General features: G+C 32.5%; 3 protein-coding genes across 5 annotated transcripts; 1 reads left to right on the top strand and 2 right to left on the bottom strand.

The window, feature by feature from the left end:
- Positions 1 to 2: 2 nt before the first annotated feature.
- On the bottom strand, positions 3 to 1,630 carry mRpS35 (mitochondrial ribosomal protein S35). 2 transcript variants are annotated; one of them, XM_011063696.2, is made up of 3 exons: positions 1,260 to 1,630; positions 563 to 1,182; positions 3 to 282 (listed from the first exon to the last, which is right to left on the bottom strand). In XM_011063696.2, the coding sequence occupies exons 1-3, from the start codon at positions 1,426 to 1,428 to the stop codon at positions 16 to 18; spliced, it is 1,056 nt and encodes a 351-aa protein (XP_011061998.1). In that variant the 5' UTR covers positions 1,429 to 1,630; the 3' UTR covers positions 3 to 15. The 2 variants fall into 2 exon arrangements, with proteins under 2 accessions (XP_011061998.1, XP_087271754.1); XM_087415628.1 differs by having other exon boundaries at positions 1,256 to 1,629.
- A 1,876-nt stretch (positions 1,631 to 3,506) lies between these two features.
- Positions 3,507 to 10,244, top strand: Ube4A (Ubiquitination factor E4A). 2 transcript variants are annotated; one of them, XM_011063693.2, is made up of 15 exons: positions 3,507 to 3,634; positions 3,722 to 4,506; positions 5,229 to 5,624; positions 5,709 to 6,035; positions 6,492 to 6,685; positions 6,778 to 6,888; positions 7,542 to 7,739; positions 7,816 to 7,933; positions 8,000 to 8,176; positions 8,260 to 8,405; positions 8,498 to 8,647; positions 8,792 to 9,035; positions 9,110 to 9,272; positions 9,352 to 9,556; positions 9,648 to 10,244. In XM_011063693.2, the coding sequence occupies exons 2-15, from the start codon at positions 3,922 to 3,924 to the stop codon at positions 9,790 to 9,792; spliced, it is 3,159 nt and encodes a 1,052-aa protein (XP_011061995.2). In that variant the 5' UTR covers positions 3,507 to 3,634; positions 3,722 to 3,921; the 3' UTR covers positions 9,793 to 10,244. The 2 variants fall into 2 exon arrangements, with proteins under 2 accessions (XP_011061995.2, XP_087271596.1); XM_087415470.1 differs by lacking the exon at positions 3,507 to 3,634 and having other exon boundaries at positions 3,709 to 4,506.
- aay (phosphoserine phosphatase) lies at positions 9,775 to 12,675 on the bottom strand. The gene is made up of 6 exons (XM_011063695.2): positions 12,539 to 12,675; positions 11,476 to 11,615; positions 11,175 to 11,309; positions 10,953 to 11,098; positions 10,684 to 10,845; positions 9,775 to 10,521 (listed from the first exon to the last, which is right to left on the bottom strand). The coding sequence occupies exons 1-6, from the start codon at positions 12,614 to 12,616 to the stop codon at positions 10,433 to 10,435; spliced, it is 750 nt and encodes a 249-aa protein (XP_011061997.1). The 5' UTR covers positions 12,617 to 12,675; the 3' UTR covers positions 9,775 to 10,432.
- Positions 12,676 to 14,598: the final 1,923 nt, after the last annotated feature.

Raw genomic sequence — 14,598 nt, 5'->3', positions numbered from 1 at the left:
AATTTTACTCAAAATTTAATCTTTATTATCGCACTTGAGGTTTAACAAATTTTTAACAGCTTCCTTGTACTTATTGACCGAGTACTGATCTTCGCCGTTGTTTATAAGATCTGAAACGGCAATTTTGTATTCCGTTGCGTGCGGAATGGTCTCGTAATCATAATCCGTCGGTGGTTCTGGCCATTTGTACAGCGTTACTAAGTGTGTACGACTCGGGCTGGTGTCCCAATCATAATACTCCATGTCTGCCTCTGATTTCTCGGCTTCCCATGGTTCTATCCTCTGTAAATAAGATCTCAAGTTAAGCTTAAGACATAATTCAAAAATACTAGTAATAGGAATAGGAAATAATAGATTTCAACCTATTAGAAACCATTTATATCAGAGAATATATGGTATTCAAGTTGAAATTTGTAATTCTGTTTCCATTGCCTGTTTTTTAATTGTCTCAAGTTTTACTCTTGAAACTTTACTCGCTAAATTTGTGAATTACATATAATGGAAGTAATTTGATGTACTTATATAGCTATTACTTATTAACTTATATTCAGCTATTACTTACCCAAGATTCGTGATAAACTGCTGTAAGTAGATACCGTACATATTCCAAGTTTTGCTTTTTGGTTGGACATCTATCAACTGTAATTGTTATCATATCTGTGTCTGGATTGTACTTGTTTCCCAGTAATCGCAGCAGCTTATCTTTGGCATGAGTATCTAAATGAAGTGAGGACATCCTTATTCGTAGACTTACAATCCTAGCGAGTGGATCTCTTATGGTGGGTGAAGAGTAGCAATAATCAGATGTAATGATCTCGATGGGGAAATGTTTCATGCATTTCTCCTCTGTTTCCAAACCGGCGGGCCACTCTGTACAGAACTGTTTCAACGCTTCGCAATGCCTTTGTATCGCCGGTGGTGTAAGATGTAAGAAATTTGGTATTTTCATTAATTCGGTATTTGCGTATTTATTGGGTGGTACATCCTTTTCCTGGTATCCTTGGCGCAATGGAAGAGGTACCGAAGCAGGATGAAAGGTTCGCGCACCTGGCCAGATCGACGGCCAGTCCTGGTCAACAGGCATCTCCTTTGTCCTAGGCGGTGGAATATTTATATGTTGTACTTTTCGCTTCTCCTGTATGAAATTCTTTTTTCGCGGGTACAGTTCCAGTACTCGAAATTCTGAAAATAGAGACAAGTATACTTATGTATTATTTCGTTTCTAACACAACAAATTAGAATACATAACCAATACCAACGTTCCCGTTGATTTGGTTCCGAGGCGCTTGAATACATTGCGAGAAACCTCAGCGTTTTTGGCAAACTTTGTGTAAAGTTCACCTCACATCCACGTTTTAACAACAACATGTTTACGCGCACTTGAAATTGTATTATTTTATAATTTATAGCATGTAAAAACGTAATCATTAATCCCGTAACATAGAACCTAACATAACCTAATTCTAATTCAATATAACCTAAAATTCTAGAAATATCAAATGATCAAATCGCTGTCAAGCGAAAAAAAGGTTAAAATATAGGTTAAAGAACAATAAAAAATTCCTAGGAAATACGTTTTTCTATTGGTTAACGTATTTAATACCACAATCTCTTACTGACAAATGCGATTGGCTAAAACCCAAAGATAAAAATTAATCACATTTGCTGCAAGAAAGCTTAGGTCTGTAGTTGAACTTAATGTACACTTTTAGAACTTAAAGTGAGATAGTTATACGTTTGATATTTGTCAAAAGTGAGAAAGAGAGTTCTAGAGCAGTTTAGTGCAGGAACAGGAAACAGACCATTTATCAATAATTCAGATTAAAAAATAAGTAAATATTATGACTTATAATATGCGAAAAAATATATAAAAATAAAGCAAACAACAAGCAAATTTATTTATATTTTTTAAATAATTATTAATTATATTAATATTATAAATTAATCAATATCCTAAATTTGTTAATAATTGAGGGGAGAGAGAGAGAGAGAGAGAGAGAGAGAGAGAGCGCAAGGTGCTGAGTGCAAGAAGTGCAATACCAATAGGTCTATTTGCGTTGCATTAAATCCCCAAGTATTTTTGCACTTAAAATGAGATAGATACATATTGTATTTTGCCTTGAAAAGAGAGAAAGCGAGATGCCAAAAGTGCAAGCAACGCGAACAGATTTATAAGGTCATCCATGGTGGAAGAATTACGTGGTGTGACCATTGACAAGATAGCAGACATATTGAATATTTCTGATTTATTTATGTCTATGGCTGCGGTCAAAATCTCACTACAAATGCTTTGAAGTGTTTGATTGAGCAATTAGGAAAAAGAATTTTATAAATTGACCAATCAAAAATTGCTTTAAAGCATTTGTAGCATCGCGTTGACTGTACCCTGTATAATTTGAGAATTGTTTAGGGAAATTTGGAAAAAGCATTTAAACATTTGGGTAATATTGGGTTATCTAAAAAGTATCCGCGGTTTTTTGTCATTAGATGTGTTGACCATCAAAACCGCGGATACTTTTTATATGATGCAATATAATGTTTTATTGCAACAGCAGAAATATACAAGAAAACGAAAATTCTGAATACAATCAATGTTTACACAAAGAATGAGGCGTCTCCAAGGCGCAAGTGACAATTTAGTCTCTGAAATGCAAACGACCGATTGTGAGAAGTTCTTCAATTACTTCAGAATGATATCGGAATTATTTAAAGAATTCCTGGCATTATAGTTGGACTATGTATACATAAAACAAGAATATGTCGTATTGAAAAAATAAGAATTATTGGGTCATCTAAAAAGTATCCGCGGTTTTTTGTCACTAGATGTGTGTTGATGGTCATGTATCTAGTGACAAAGTACCGTGGATACTTTTTAGATGACCCAATATTATTAATTTTCTTCTTCGAAGTTGTCAAATTCTCAACCATCAACAATAGCCGGATCGACATAGCCTGCAATCGACATTCCGTTGATTCTGTATAGTTTCTATACTGTTCCGGTCATGATTCCGGTGGTTCTGATACAGGCTGTGGTCAAAGTCTCGCTATAAATACTTTGAAGCATTTGATGGACCAATCAGAAGAAAGAATTTTACAAATTGATCAATTAAAAAACGCTTCAAAGCGTTTGCAACATGAAATAAATAAAAAAAATATGATATAATGTATATCTATTTTTTATAAATTCAAATTTTTTAAAATTTATTTTATTACATTAGGTCATCTAAAAAGTATCCGCGGTACTTTGTCACTAGATATATGACCATCAACACACATCTAGTGACAAAAAACCGCGGATACTTTTTAGATGACCCAATATGTTTTTATAGTAACAAATGTGCGAGACAGCAAAAGGACATCGCGAGTCGACATCACGTCCAATTATGTTTTCTCTTTCAATCGTGTGCCTTGCGCTAAGGATAGAATGTCGGAGCGCCCCCTATCTTCGCACTCCTCGCCTTCACCGCGTTTCCAATAACACGTATGTGTGCGCTTCGGTATGAGTGTGTAGCGTCACGCGCCGAACAGGGGACACCATTCCTGCCGGTGCGTGTACATGGAACGACTACTTTTAGATGGAACACAGCCCATGTAATCCTTCCATGAGGTCATCTTCGCTTTCTCTCTTTTCAAGGTAAAATATGTATCTATCTCATTTTAAGTGCAAAAATATTTGGGGCTTTCATTCAACGTGAACAAACCTATTGCTATGATTCCGCAGTCTGCACTCTGCTACACTTTGCAGTCCTCATTACTCGAATATCTCGTATTGAGCACAATTGAACGATGATCAAGCAGTACTAGTGACTACTAGCGAGTAATGTGAGTATTATTGAGGTTCGTGTTGATTGTATGACACGGTGAGAAGTGACGTTTGGGCACATTGAAGCCAAATAACAAAATGATGGGGATTGTTGATTCATGTTGATTCGCTCGCAGTTTAATCATGTCTATCACGGAAAGCTCGCTGTAAAAAAACGCTGCAACATGTGCGACAATATACGAGGCAATCCATTTGCTGGATTGTTCTCTACAGATAATGATGCTGTATCATTCTCTTCGCAGCATGCGATTGGCAATGAAGCCAACGGTGCAGATTACGTGGAACAATCGTTGAGCGCGATTAAAGACGAATCTGAGAACGCGACGAAACCTACGAATTTTGATGATAAAGTCGATCAACTTGTGGCACATGTGTTCGGTTTAACGTTACGACGAGATAACAATAGTTGTGCGCAAAACTCTCTGGTGTATATTGACGCTGACTCGATAGAACATGCTGTCTTCGAGCGTCTGATGTTGCCAAATCCTAAACCTAAAACGCAGGATGTAGATAGTCATGTTGTTGAAACACAGGTTATAACCTACCTGTATGAATGCTACTGTCGTTTAAAGCACTATCAAATCAACGACGATCTCGAAAAAATTGTAAGAAACGCTTGTCAAATTGTATTGCAAAATGCCAACACAGCTTTACAGGAACCAGATTTGTTTCAGTATCAGGAGGTATTATACTTTTCTTTAACCTTTAGAGGATGAGGGAGTCTATTTTTTAAACCTTGCAACTTAAGCTTAAATCTTACAACTTTTTCTACAATGAGTCGATAATAGTTGGAAGTCCTAAACAATTCCAAGTCTTAATGTTGTAAAATTGTCCAATAGGCAATTTGTACAATTAAGCTAACAATAAGACTTCTGATTATCGACTTACTGTAAAATCTCAGTTAAGTAAGATTTATTAGGTGCTTTTCAGCAAAAGACACAGATGACACAGTGTAACATAGCAAATTGTTACAGCCTTGTTGTTAAATAAAGATGAAATGATCATTGTGTATGCTGTCTCTCTTTGAAAAGTATTATGATTCATTACATTCCTTGTTTCAAAATACTGACTTATATGAAAATATTATTTCAGTGTCACTATATTGGCCTTCTTATCTCCTCTAAAGATTGACAACAATAATTTCATAATAGTTCATATTTGTTTATTTTTATTATTGTAGATGAACTTTAGTCACACTTGGTTTAATGTATTCTAATATATCTTTTTCTAATTTTTAAAACTTTCTTTTTCTAATTTTGAAAAAGATAAAAGATAAATTAAACACAGATTAAAGTTAATCTACATTAGTAGAAATAGGCCTAAGAACATCAATTTATGTTAAATTAGTAAAGTATACATTGACAATATAGCCGTTATTAATTTTTGTACATTTTAATTATTGCAGGTTCACAGCCAATTTATTGCTTTGTTTACGAATGATGCTACATGCAAGTCAGAATTATTATTATTTGTTAATGGCATAGTAGAAGAATTGATAGCCGCAAATAGAGAAAGCGATGTAGAAGACATAATTACAAAATCATTTTCTCCTGTTCTTGATATTATTCATAAGGAAGCAGCTCAGAGCAATCTGTTTACTTTTCGCCAACAGTGGTTTGTTTTGTTGAATACATTTTCTACCATTGATCCATTGGCAAAATTGATAATTCATGATAGCACACCAAAAAATAATCAGGGTTGTGCATATTCGGACACATTATTGGGTGCACTCTTCAGCATAAGCTGTTTACCAAAAACACCTAAAGATCCATATGATCTCTTCGATAAACCTTTACAGCAAGTACGGCGATTTTTTCAACGATATTAGTCAAATAGTTTTTTAAGCTATGCGATTGTTTTATACATTGTCTTCAAAATGTCACAGTCAAATACGGTCATGGAAGGTACAGTATGGACAACGATGGACAGTTTAAGCGAAGCCCTATACAAGGTTTTCCATTCCTTGTTGAGGTGTTCGACGAACGTTCGTCATTTGACTTTGCAATGGTTGGGTAATTGCCTCCACGCGAATGCAAATAGGGGAAAACTTTGGAACTCTCATATGGAGATGGGGTTACTAGGAGTACTGTGCGTGTCGGATGGTTTTATGCTGAATGTGGGCAATGTACTGTTACGACTTTGTCAACCATTTTGTGCTAAATTGAATGATGCCAAAGTACCAAAGATAGATCCTACATACTGTAGTGCAGAGGTTGGTTTTCCAAGATTTTAAAAAATATGATACAATACTTATATTCAATTAGGCTATTTTTCTTTTAAGACAATCGGCACAAGTATTGTTTTATCTTATTTATTGAAATGTATTTATCAAAAAGTATAGAACAATGTTTGTGTCGACTTCTAAAAAGAAAGTAGCCTTAGTGTCTCAGATGTCAGCTTAAATACGTCTGAGTTTGAATACTTTATAAATAATAAAACTGATACATATATACTTATCAATATATGCAATAAACAAATAAGTTCTAAATAAATATTTATTTTAGCAATTTATCTTACATTCCTTTTGCATAAATTTTGATTCTCTAATCAAATTTATAAACTGATACACGCTTACACTGATACTGGTATCGAATCTAGGATTCATTAATCATAAATCGATCACTCTCACAGTTCTCACATACAGTTATCTTTCTGGTCGCATTTTTAGGTAAATAATGAAACTGAGAGTCTGGAACGTGGTATACATATGAAAGGATTGAATTCGGAAACATGTTTAATACCAACTCCAGAGGGTGAAAATCGACCAATGTCAGATTCGTTCGGATTTATAACAGAATGCTTTTTCCTTACACATCGTGCATTAGATCTGGGTTACAGAGTTATCCTGGACAAATTTTTAAAGTAAGCAAATAATTGATTCTATAATTTTTAAATATAATATATAGAATCTGTTCTCTCTCATGTTTAAATATTATCATTTTTAATTCCAACAGAGCAAATCAAGATTTGGCTAGGGTACAAAGAGCTTACAATGATGCTCGAACTGGTGGCAGTTCAGAGGTGCTAGAGCTCCTATCACAACGAATGGAAGCTGAGATGATAAAGTACATAAAGGATATTAATGCATGCACATTTTTAATTCTCTTCATATTTTTATAATTTTATATAAAAAATGTGTGTGTGCGCGCGCGCGCGCGCGCACACACACACACGATGTTAAAAAAAGGCCGGGATCTGGGATTTCTCGGAAGGATGACGCTTTTCAAAAAAATGTTTCAAACAAAAGTTGTAGAATTTAAAAAGATCTATTTACTGATTATATCAGTCTGACTTAGTGTCGCCAAAATCAGATCAAGATCGCATTAATTTTTTTAGATGAAACATTCTATTTTGATTCCAGAATCTAATAGCTGATGTCAAGAGCTTTTCAAAACACTGTAATTTAATTATTTTTTATTAAGTACTTTTCGAATTATGAGGCTTGAAAGTTATGATACCGCCGACATTAGCATTACCCAGGATGAGAATCGTGGGTCAGAATCATGATAAGGTCATTGGAGATTGTTTCTCTTATTTTCATTTTTATGTAAAAATGAATTCTTAGTGCAAAAATGAAAATAAGAGAAACAATATCTTCAATAACCTTGATCTTGACAAATGTTATCCAGATTATGATCCTGAACAACATTTAATAGGGTTTAATCTTCGATCGGACACCTTTTTTGAACATCCTGTATATATACATATTTTTTTCTAGGTATTTATCTCTTAAAGCGAGTCTATTAGTGCCGGAAATGTTGTGTCATTTGTCGAAATTTCACGCAATGACGGCGTTTTGGTTAATACAAGTCAATTTGTACGTTATAACCGAAGAAGGGAATAAACAAAGTTTTGTACCAACACATTATACACCTGTTACATTCCCGTTATCAGAAACTGTTCCAATTACATTAAGGTATTGTATATACATATGTCAAATCATAATAATACGAATGAAATTAATATGAAAATTAATAAACCTGTGTCTATAGATGCATTCCTGAGTTCGTAGTAGAGAATACCATTGGATTCTTGTGTTTTTTACGTCGTTTAAGTCCAAACACGTTCGAGGAACAGGGTGTGAATTTTCTGAATCCGATCTTGACGGAAGTAAGTCAAGATAGAACGAAATGTATTCTCGTCGTGATTGTTAAAGTTATATATTGTTTCCTTTAGATTATAGTTTTGATGGAGTCTCAGCATCGACTTTATAATCCGCATCTGCGCGCTCGTTTAGCCGAAAGTCTGGAGGCACTTTTGCCGATTGTAGACGAGAATGTTGCTCCCGGGACGCCAAACTTAGGAACATTCCATAGGGAACAACTGTTTCTTACTCATCCATACAGACAGCAGGTGAATAAAGTTTTTCTTTGAATTCTTTAGTAAAAAATTCATGCATATAGCTGATTATCTCTCGCGTACTATTCTACAAACAGATAATTGTCAACTTACTGCATGTGTTTGTAAGTATTGAGATGACTGGGCAAAGTGTACAATTTGAACAAAAATTCAATTACCGTCGTCCAATGTACATTGTTATGGACTATTTATGGAAACTTGTCGAGCATCGTAATAATTTTATGTAAGGCAAATTATATTTAATCACTGTCTTTGTTTGATATTTAAAAATTCGATATCTGATAAATAAAGTTTTTATATAATATAATGTATCAGTACTTTAGCTCAAGAAGCTGAGAGCAACATGGAAGCTGTCCAACCACCTTTGTTTCTACGTTTTATTAATTTATTAATGAATGATGCTGTGTTTCTCCTGGACGAAGCTTTATCGAATATGGCACAGTTGAGACAAATGCTTCAAGCTAGGTATTTTAAAAAATACGTCTTTCTTTCACACATTGCATAAGATTATTATTTTCTATTGTATCTGTGTATATGCATCATATTTCTTAAATTAAATATTTTGTAATACATTTGCATTAAATATCATTTTTTGTTTTCGAACAAAAGGGAAAGCGGAGAATGGAATAAAATGCTACCAAATGAACGCGAACAACAGGCATCGTATCTTCAGCATATTGGTATGATTGCTCGCTTTGATAACATTCTGGGTAGGAAAACTATACAAACGATAAAAATGTTGACTACTGAAATAAAATCAATATTTTGCCATCCAACGATGGTGGATCGTATTGCTTCTATGCTCAATTACTTATTACTGCAATTAGTAGGACCGAATAAAAAAAATCTTAAGGTAATTTTTAGAATCTGTAAATGTTACAGTAAAAACAATATTATTATAATCTCGTATATCTATGAAATTTTTAGGTGAATGATCAAAAAGAATACGCATTCAATCCTGCAAATTTAGTGTTAAATATATGTGAAATTTACATTAATCTGAGTAAAAGTGAAAGTTTTACACTTGCTGTATCTCAAGATGGCCGTTCTTATAGTCCAGAATTATTTAAACTTGCAGATAATGTTCTTGGTAAGTTTTTCTATATTTTTTTTCTAAGAAGCACTTTATTTAGACCAGAAGAATCTAAAAAGTCATGTGCATATCACAGTTCGTATCGGTGGTGTGGGAATATTGGGAGATTTGGATCAATTTGCAAAAAGCGTGGAACAGGCTGCAAATCAAAAGCGAGAGGAAGATGAGATTTTGACAGGTATTCCTGACGAATTTTTAGATCCAATTATGTCAACTGTCATGGCAGATCCTGTTATTTTGCCATCATCGAAAATAACTATTGATCGTCAGACTATAGCAAGGTAGTGTACACGAATATATTATATACAAATATTTTTTAATTCATACATCACAATACAAAATTTATATATATTTTATTAAATATATTTTCAGGCATTTGCTAAGTGATCAAACTGATCCTTTTAATCGATCTCCACTTACAATGGATATGGTAAAATCAAACGTTGAACTTCAACAGAAGATACAAGAGTGGATTTCACAGAAAAAATTGGAGAAAGCATCAAAGGCTAATACATAATTTATTGTCAATTGCATCATGATGGAATAATGTTGAAATTTACACAGTTTCTAAATTGTAGGTCATACAAAATACATCAATTGATAATCTTACAGTTGCTAAAAGAAGTTCAGATTCATGGCAATCATCATTTCGAATCCGTAAAATGAAAAATACATATTTTATATATTATCGTGTTTTATCATATGTTATTTCATCGGAATTTTACCACTCGCCGACATTCGATTTGTCACAATAAAAATAGGCAAGTAAAAAAGCAATTTTGTATACATTTGCGATGTAATTATGTACAGGTTATAAACAAGTTTAGAGTTACGACAGTGTAATATTAATAATTACTGGTTGATATAAAATGTTATACATAGATGGCACAGATGATTTTAGAAATCACTGCAAAAAGGTAATTGTATATTTCATGTACTGTGTAGAATAAAATGTGTTATTTATGAACATTTATGAACATTGCCTACAATTATTGAAAGTGTGCATTAATTCCTATCATTTAATTCTTATATCATTTTTATAAAATTATTGTTTAATCGATCACAATCGTCTTTATTTCGTGTGAATAATGTAATTTTTTATTTTGACTAATATCAAAAGAATTTAATTCTTATATTTTTAGAAAAATATTTTGCATCTATAAACATTTCGCGAGATCATCAAAGTTTGTAACAAACCATTGAGCGCGTGATTTTACATTTTCCCTAATTACATTTCCTCCAAATCCTGGAACAAAAATAAATGTTTATTTGCTGTTATAATGATAATCAAGCAGATCATGGTTTATGATCTGCTTGATTATCATTATTGCACAATTTCTATCATTATTTTAGCATGAAATACGAGTGTTGAGAGACAAGTTTTTTTTCAAGCGAATATTATACATACCTATAAATGCGTCCGCTGGCGGTGATGCTTCTAAATCTGTGGAGCCATCACCGACATGTACGACAATCTTGAATCCTTTTTCCTCTTTAAGATGCCGTATTACTTCTCCTTTACCACCGCTTTTAGAAGTTGGTTGAGTTTCATCAAAGCCAGCATACTCTCCTATGACACACATTTGTATGTATGAATATATATTGTACATTCTATAAATAGCTATTTTAAATGTTAATGTATACCCGTGAAATAAAATTTTAAATGTTAATGTATACCCGTGAAATAAAATTTTAATTTATTAGCATAAATATTCTCAGGTGGAATGTTAAGTTTGGCAGCAACTGGTGTAATAAGACAGCGGAAACCACCAGAGACAAGAAACACTTGCTTTCCACGAGCTTGTAAAGTAGACACTAACTCTCTGAAATATGTATTTAAAAAATTGTTAAAAATACACAAATCTTCGTTTGTTCATTTCTATATCCCGAAAATCTTACTTGATACCAGTGGTAAGTGATGGCTGATGTGTACTTAAAAAATCCTTAACTTGTGTTAAACTTGGATTTATGATTCCCAGTCTTATAGATAAGGATTGTTGAAATGTCATATCACCTTGCATAGCCTGTTTTGTTCTGAAAAATTTTCGATATTTTTGCATCAATGAAAAATGTGAAATCTGGCATCTTATTGCGTGCAAGATCCCAGGTAGAATGCACAATCATAATAAGATTAAGGATAATAAGATTGACATCAAGATGAAGTCATTTTAGAAAAAAAAAGACAAATTAAGGAATGTACAATTCAGTGATTTGTTTTCCTTTCCCACAGAAACTAGCTAGTTCATCGATAGCTTCCTCGATTATAACAGTGGAATCTACATCCAATGTTACAGCATCCGCAGTTCTCCATATGTCTCTTATTTCATTCGGACTCGTCATCTAGAAAAATAATGAAATTAATAAATAAAGAAAAGGGAAAATTAAGTACAAGAAAACATAAAAGTTTTGTGTTTTGTTTTTGTACTTTTAAAATAATCGACTTGTAAATTGGAAGAAAGAAACGGGAAGTCAAGATTGTACTTTTCATAATGGACGATACAAAATTTCCGCCAGGATCGTTTCGTCCTGCATGTACATCCGGAATATTTGTGTGTATAAAGACTAAAGTTTTCACGTGATGTCATATGTCGTATTGTGACGTTTATTTACTGACGATTGACAATTGCATGTGTGCCTCAATTGTGACACGGAGGCTGTGATCTAACAGAATAGCAATGACCGATTATCATGCTTACGTCATACAGAAAAAAGCAGAAAAGAGAAAGATCATACGAGCATAAACAAGTGCATGGAACACGAATGTTTTACCACCTGAGTGTAGACTTCCGTTTACATCCAGAAAAATGCAATAAGACATAAGAAGTCTGATGAAATAAAACAAATGAATAAATAGAAAAGAAAATAATAATTAGAAATTTAAAAAACTCAACATAAAAACGTATAAAGGCAGTTTTTTAAGTAGAAACGATTTCCTTTTCTTTAAATTCATCTTTTATAGTTAGTACAGGGCCGCGTTAAAAATCTTCATCTAAAACAAGAGGATACACTTATTGTTTTAGCCTTGTTATTTATACAGAGTCCGGCAAAATGATCTCCCACATTTTTAAATTATTAAAAATTAAAATGTGAGAGATCATTTTGCCGGACCCTGTATGTTAAACAAGAATAAAATAAGACCTGTATATGAAATTTCTGAACGTGCAGCTCTGCGGTATTCGGTTTGAATCGGCTAGATTTTTATTCGAAGGATTCTAATCAATTTTGCAAGTTGCAAAAATGCGATCGCGAAAAATGAAACTTACCTTGTCGACCCGGCGAGATTGGCAGACCACAGCAAACACAACGGACGGCAACAACGAACTAACTGTGTGCCACCGCATACTGTCGTGGCAGGAGGAAGTGGAAACTGTGACAAATTTATCGTACGATCGACCATACAGTTTCATAAGCTATCTCGCGTAATCATGCGTAATTATTGGCGGGGGGTCGAGCACACTCGAGTTCGTTGAAACTTGTTTTTCTAACAATCCTCCTCCATTTATGATAGATTTATTTTTGTTTTTTCTGTGATAAGATATACGCTCGGATAATTGCTCAAATCTCGTGTAAATAATAACAATTGAATCTCTCTAATTAAACACAATTCGTATTCTTATTAGGAGATTCGAATTTATAATTGCTTTGAAAGTGTATTTGTTATGTAACTGTTGTTATGTAAAAGATGACAAACAACCATTTTCTATAATTTTTTTTGTTGAAATTATAGGGAATGAAAAGTTATTTTTTAAAAGTAACAAGTTACAATTACTCATTACTGAGTAGAAAAAGTAATATAAGTTACCATTATATTAGTTATCGATTTATAAAAGTAACGTTATAGTTACCGTTACTTGAGAAAGTAACTTTTCGTTATTTTTCCGTTATTTTTTTAAGATCGACGACCGCCAATCATAGCGGACGAGCCTTAGGGCTTTCTAATCTCTAGTGATGCACTGTAAAAAATTTTTGTGTAAAATTACAACTATTATAATGGATAATTTTGAGACTCTCCCAATAATAGTTATAAACGTCCACGCGTTCGTAAAAATTTGCAATATAAAAATAAAAATAATTTTTTGATTTACAACTAAGCAGATTTTGTGGAAGTACAATTACAATATGTACGTGTAGTTACAGGAATAATAATATGACATTTTGCACTATATATTTGATTATACGGTAATACGCGAAAAATTACTGTTATATATATATATATTGCGTAAATAATATTATTAAAATTTGGATAATTACAGAAAATGTTTAAAATATTCTGCTATTTACGTAATTTTCCATATAAAATAAGATACATTTACATAATAAAATTTACATAATTTTTGTGAAATTACATTTAATTTAATTTACATTTAGTTTAATTTCTGTAAAATTGCGTGATTTTTTATTTACAGGCCTAATTATGTAATGTTTACATCTATTTATATTAAGAGCAGTGTTAAGATATGACCGATAAAAAAAAACATATATTTTATTATTTTACTTTTTACAGAATGTTTCGAGCTTTACTTAGCCTCCTCAGCTGTGCATAAATTCAATTAACTTTCTGCATTTTAATAAAATATCGCAAATTAAAACGGTGAAATCTAAACGGAATATTTTATTTATCGCCCAGCAAAAGAGAATGGATTGAAATGAATTGAAATGGATTCAGATTTTCAGAAATATTGATTCATTGTTAAAATGAATGCTTTTCAATCCTGAATGCATTTTTATCCATTTATAAGAATTGCATATCTCTATGCCTTTTAATCTAAAAATAATATTAGTTTTTTCTGTGCATTGTGAATACTGTTCAATTCAAAATTTTAAATAGAAAATGCAGTTTTCCAATTGCATCCAATTGAATCTAATTGAATCCAATTGAATCCAATTAAATCCAAAAAAGTATTCGTTATTTAAAATACGCATAGAAATAGAAAATTTACATTCGGATAGAAAAAAATTTCAATCCATTTTAATCCATTTTTGTTTGCTGGACGGTTATCCTTAATATATTGCTCGTTTAATATATAATAGACCTTGTATTTTAATTTATTATTATTTAACAGTTTATATATTACATAGCAGATTATGTAACAAAAACTAATTATTCATTGAAAAAGCACGTATTACCTTCGCCATAATCTAACGATCAGTTCTGTCGTAACTTATTATATCATCATCATCATTATCATCATAATCGATAATTATTAATCAATGTTCTCAATCATTCAATTATTTATTAGATCAAGCGCGATTCCATAATTGTTTTTACACGCCTGACAGTTGTCGATGTGTTGCGCAGCTGTTTTATCATACAAAATATCTG

The sequence above is a fragment of the Acromyrmex echinatior genome, chromosome 18 (assembly GCF_024713525.1).
Source record: "Acromyrmex echinatior isolate Ae372 chromosome 18, ASM2471352v2, whole genome shotgun sequence".
Lineage (NCBI taxonomy): Eukaryota > Metazoa > Arthropoda > Insecta > Hymenoptera > Formicidae > Acromyrmex > Acromyrmex echinatior.
This window is presented reverse-complemented; position numbering and strand designations above follow the sequence as displayed.

Excerpts from the sequence above, each read along its gene's own strand:
- aay (XM_011063695.2), bottom strand. The coding sequence starts at position 12,616 with ATGCGGTGGCACACAGTTAGTTCGTTGTTGCCGTCCGTTGTGTTTGCT. Across the intron at positions 10,846-10,952 it reads ATTAAAATTTTATTTCACGG|GAGAGTATGCTGGCTTTGAT; the intron begins GTATACATTAAC and ends TGTGTGTCATAG. Across the intron at positions 10,522-10,683 it reads GCCAGCGGACGCATTTATAG|GATTTGGAGGAAATGTAATT; the intron begins GTATGTATAATA and ends TTTTTGTTCCAG.
- Ube4A (XM_011063693.2), top strand. The coding sequence starts at position 3,922 with ATGTTGATTCGCTCGCAGTTTAATCATGTCTATCACGGAAAGCTCGCT. Across the intron at positions 6,686-6,777 it reads ATCCTGGACAAATTTTTAAA|AGCAAATCAAGATTTGGCTA; the intron begins GTAAGCAAATAA and ends TAATTCCAACAG. Across the intron at positions 9,557-9,647 it reads GATCGTCAGACTATAGCAAG|GCATTTGCTAAGTGATCAAA; the intron begins GTAGTGTACACG and ends ATATATTTTCAG.
- mRpS35 (XM_011063696.2), bottom strand. The coding sequence starts at position 1,428 with ATGATTACGTTTTTACATGCTATAAATTATAAAATAATACAATTTCAA. Across the intron at positions 1,183-1,259 it reads GGAACCAAATCAACGGGAAC|AATTTCGAGTACTGGAACTG; the intron begins GTTGGTATTGGT and ends CTCTATTTTCAG. Across the intron at positions 283-562 it reads CAGTTTATCACGAATCTTGG|AGGATAGAACCATGGGAAGC; the intron begins GTAAGTAATAGC and ends TCTTATTTACAG.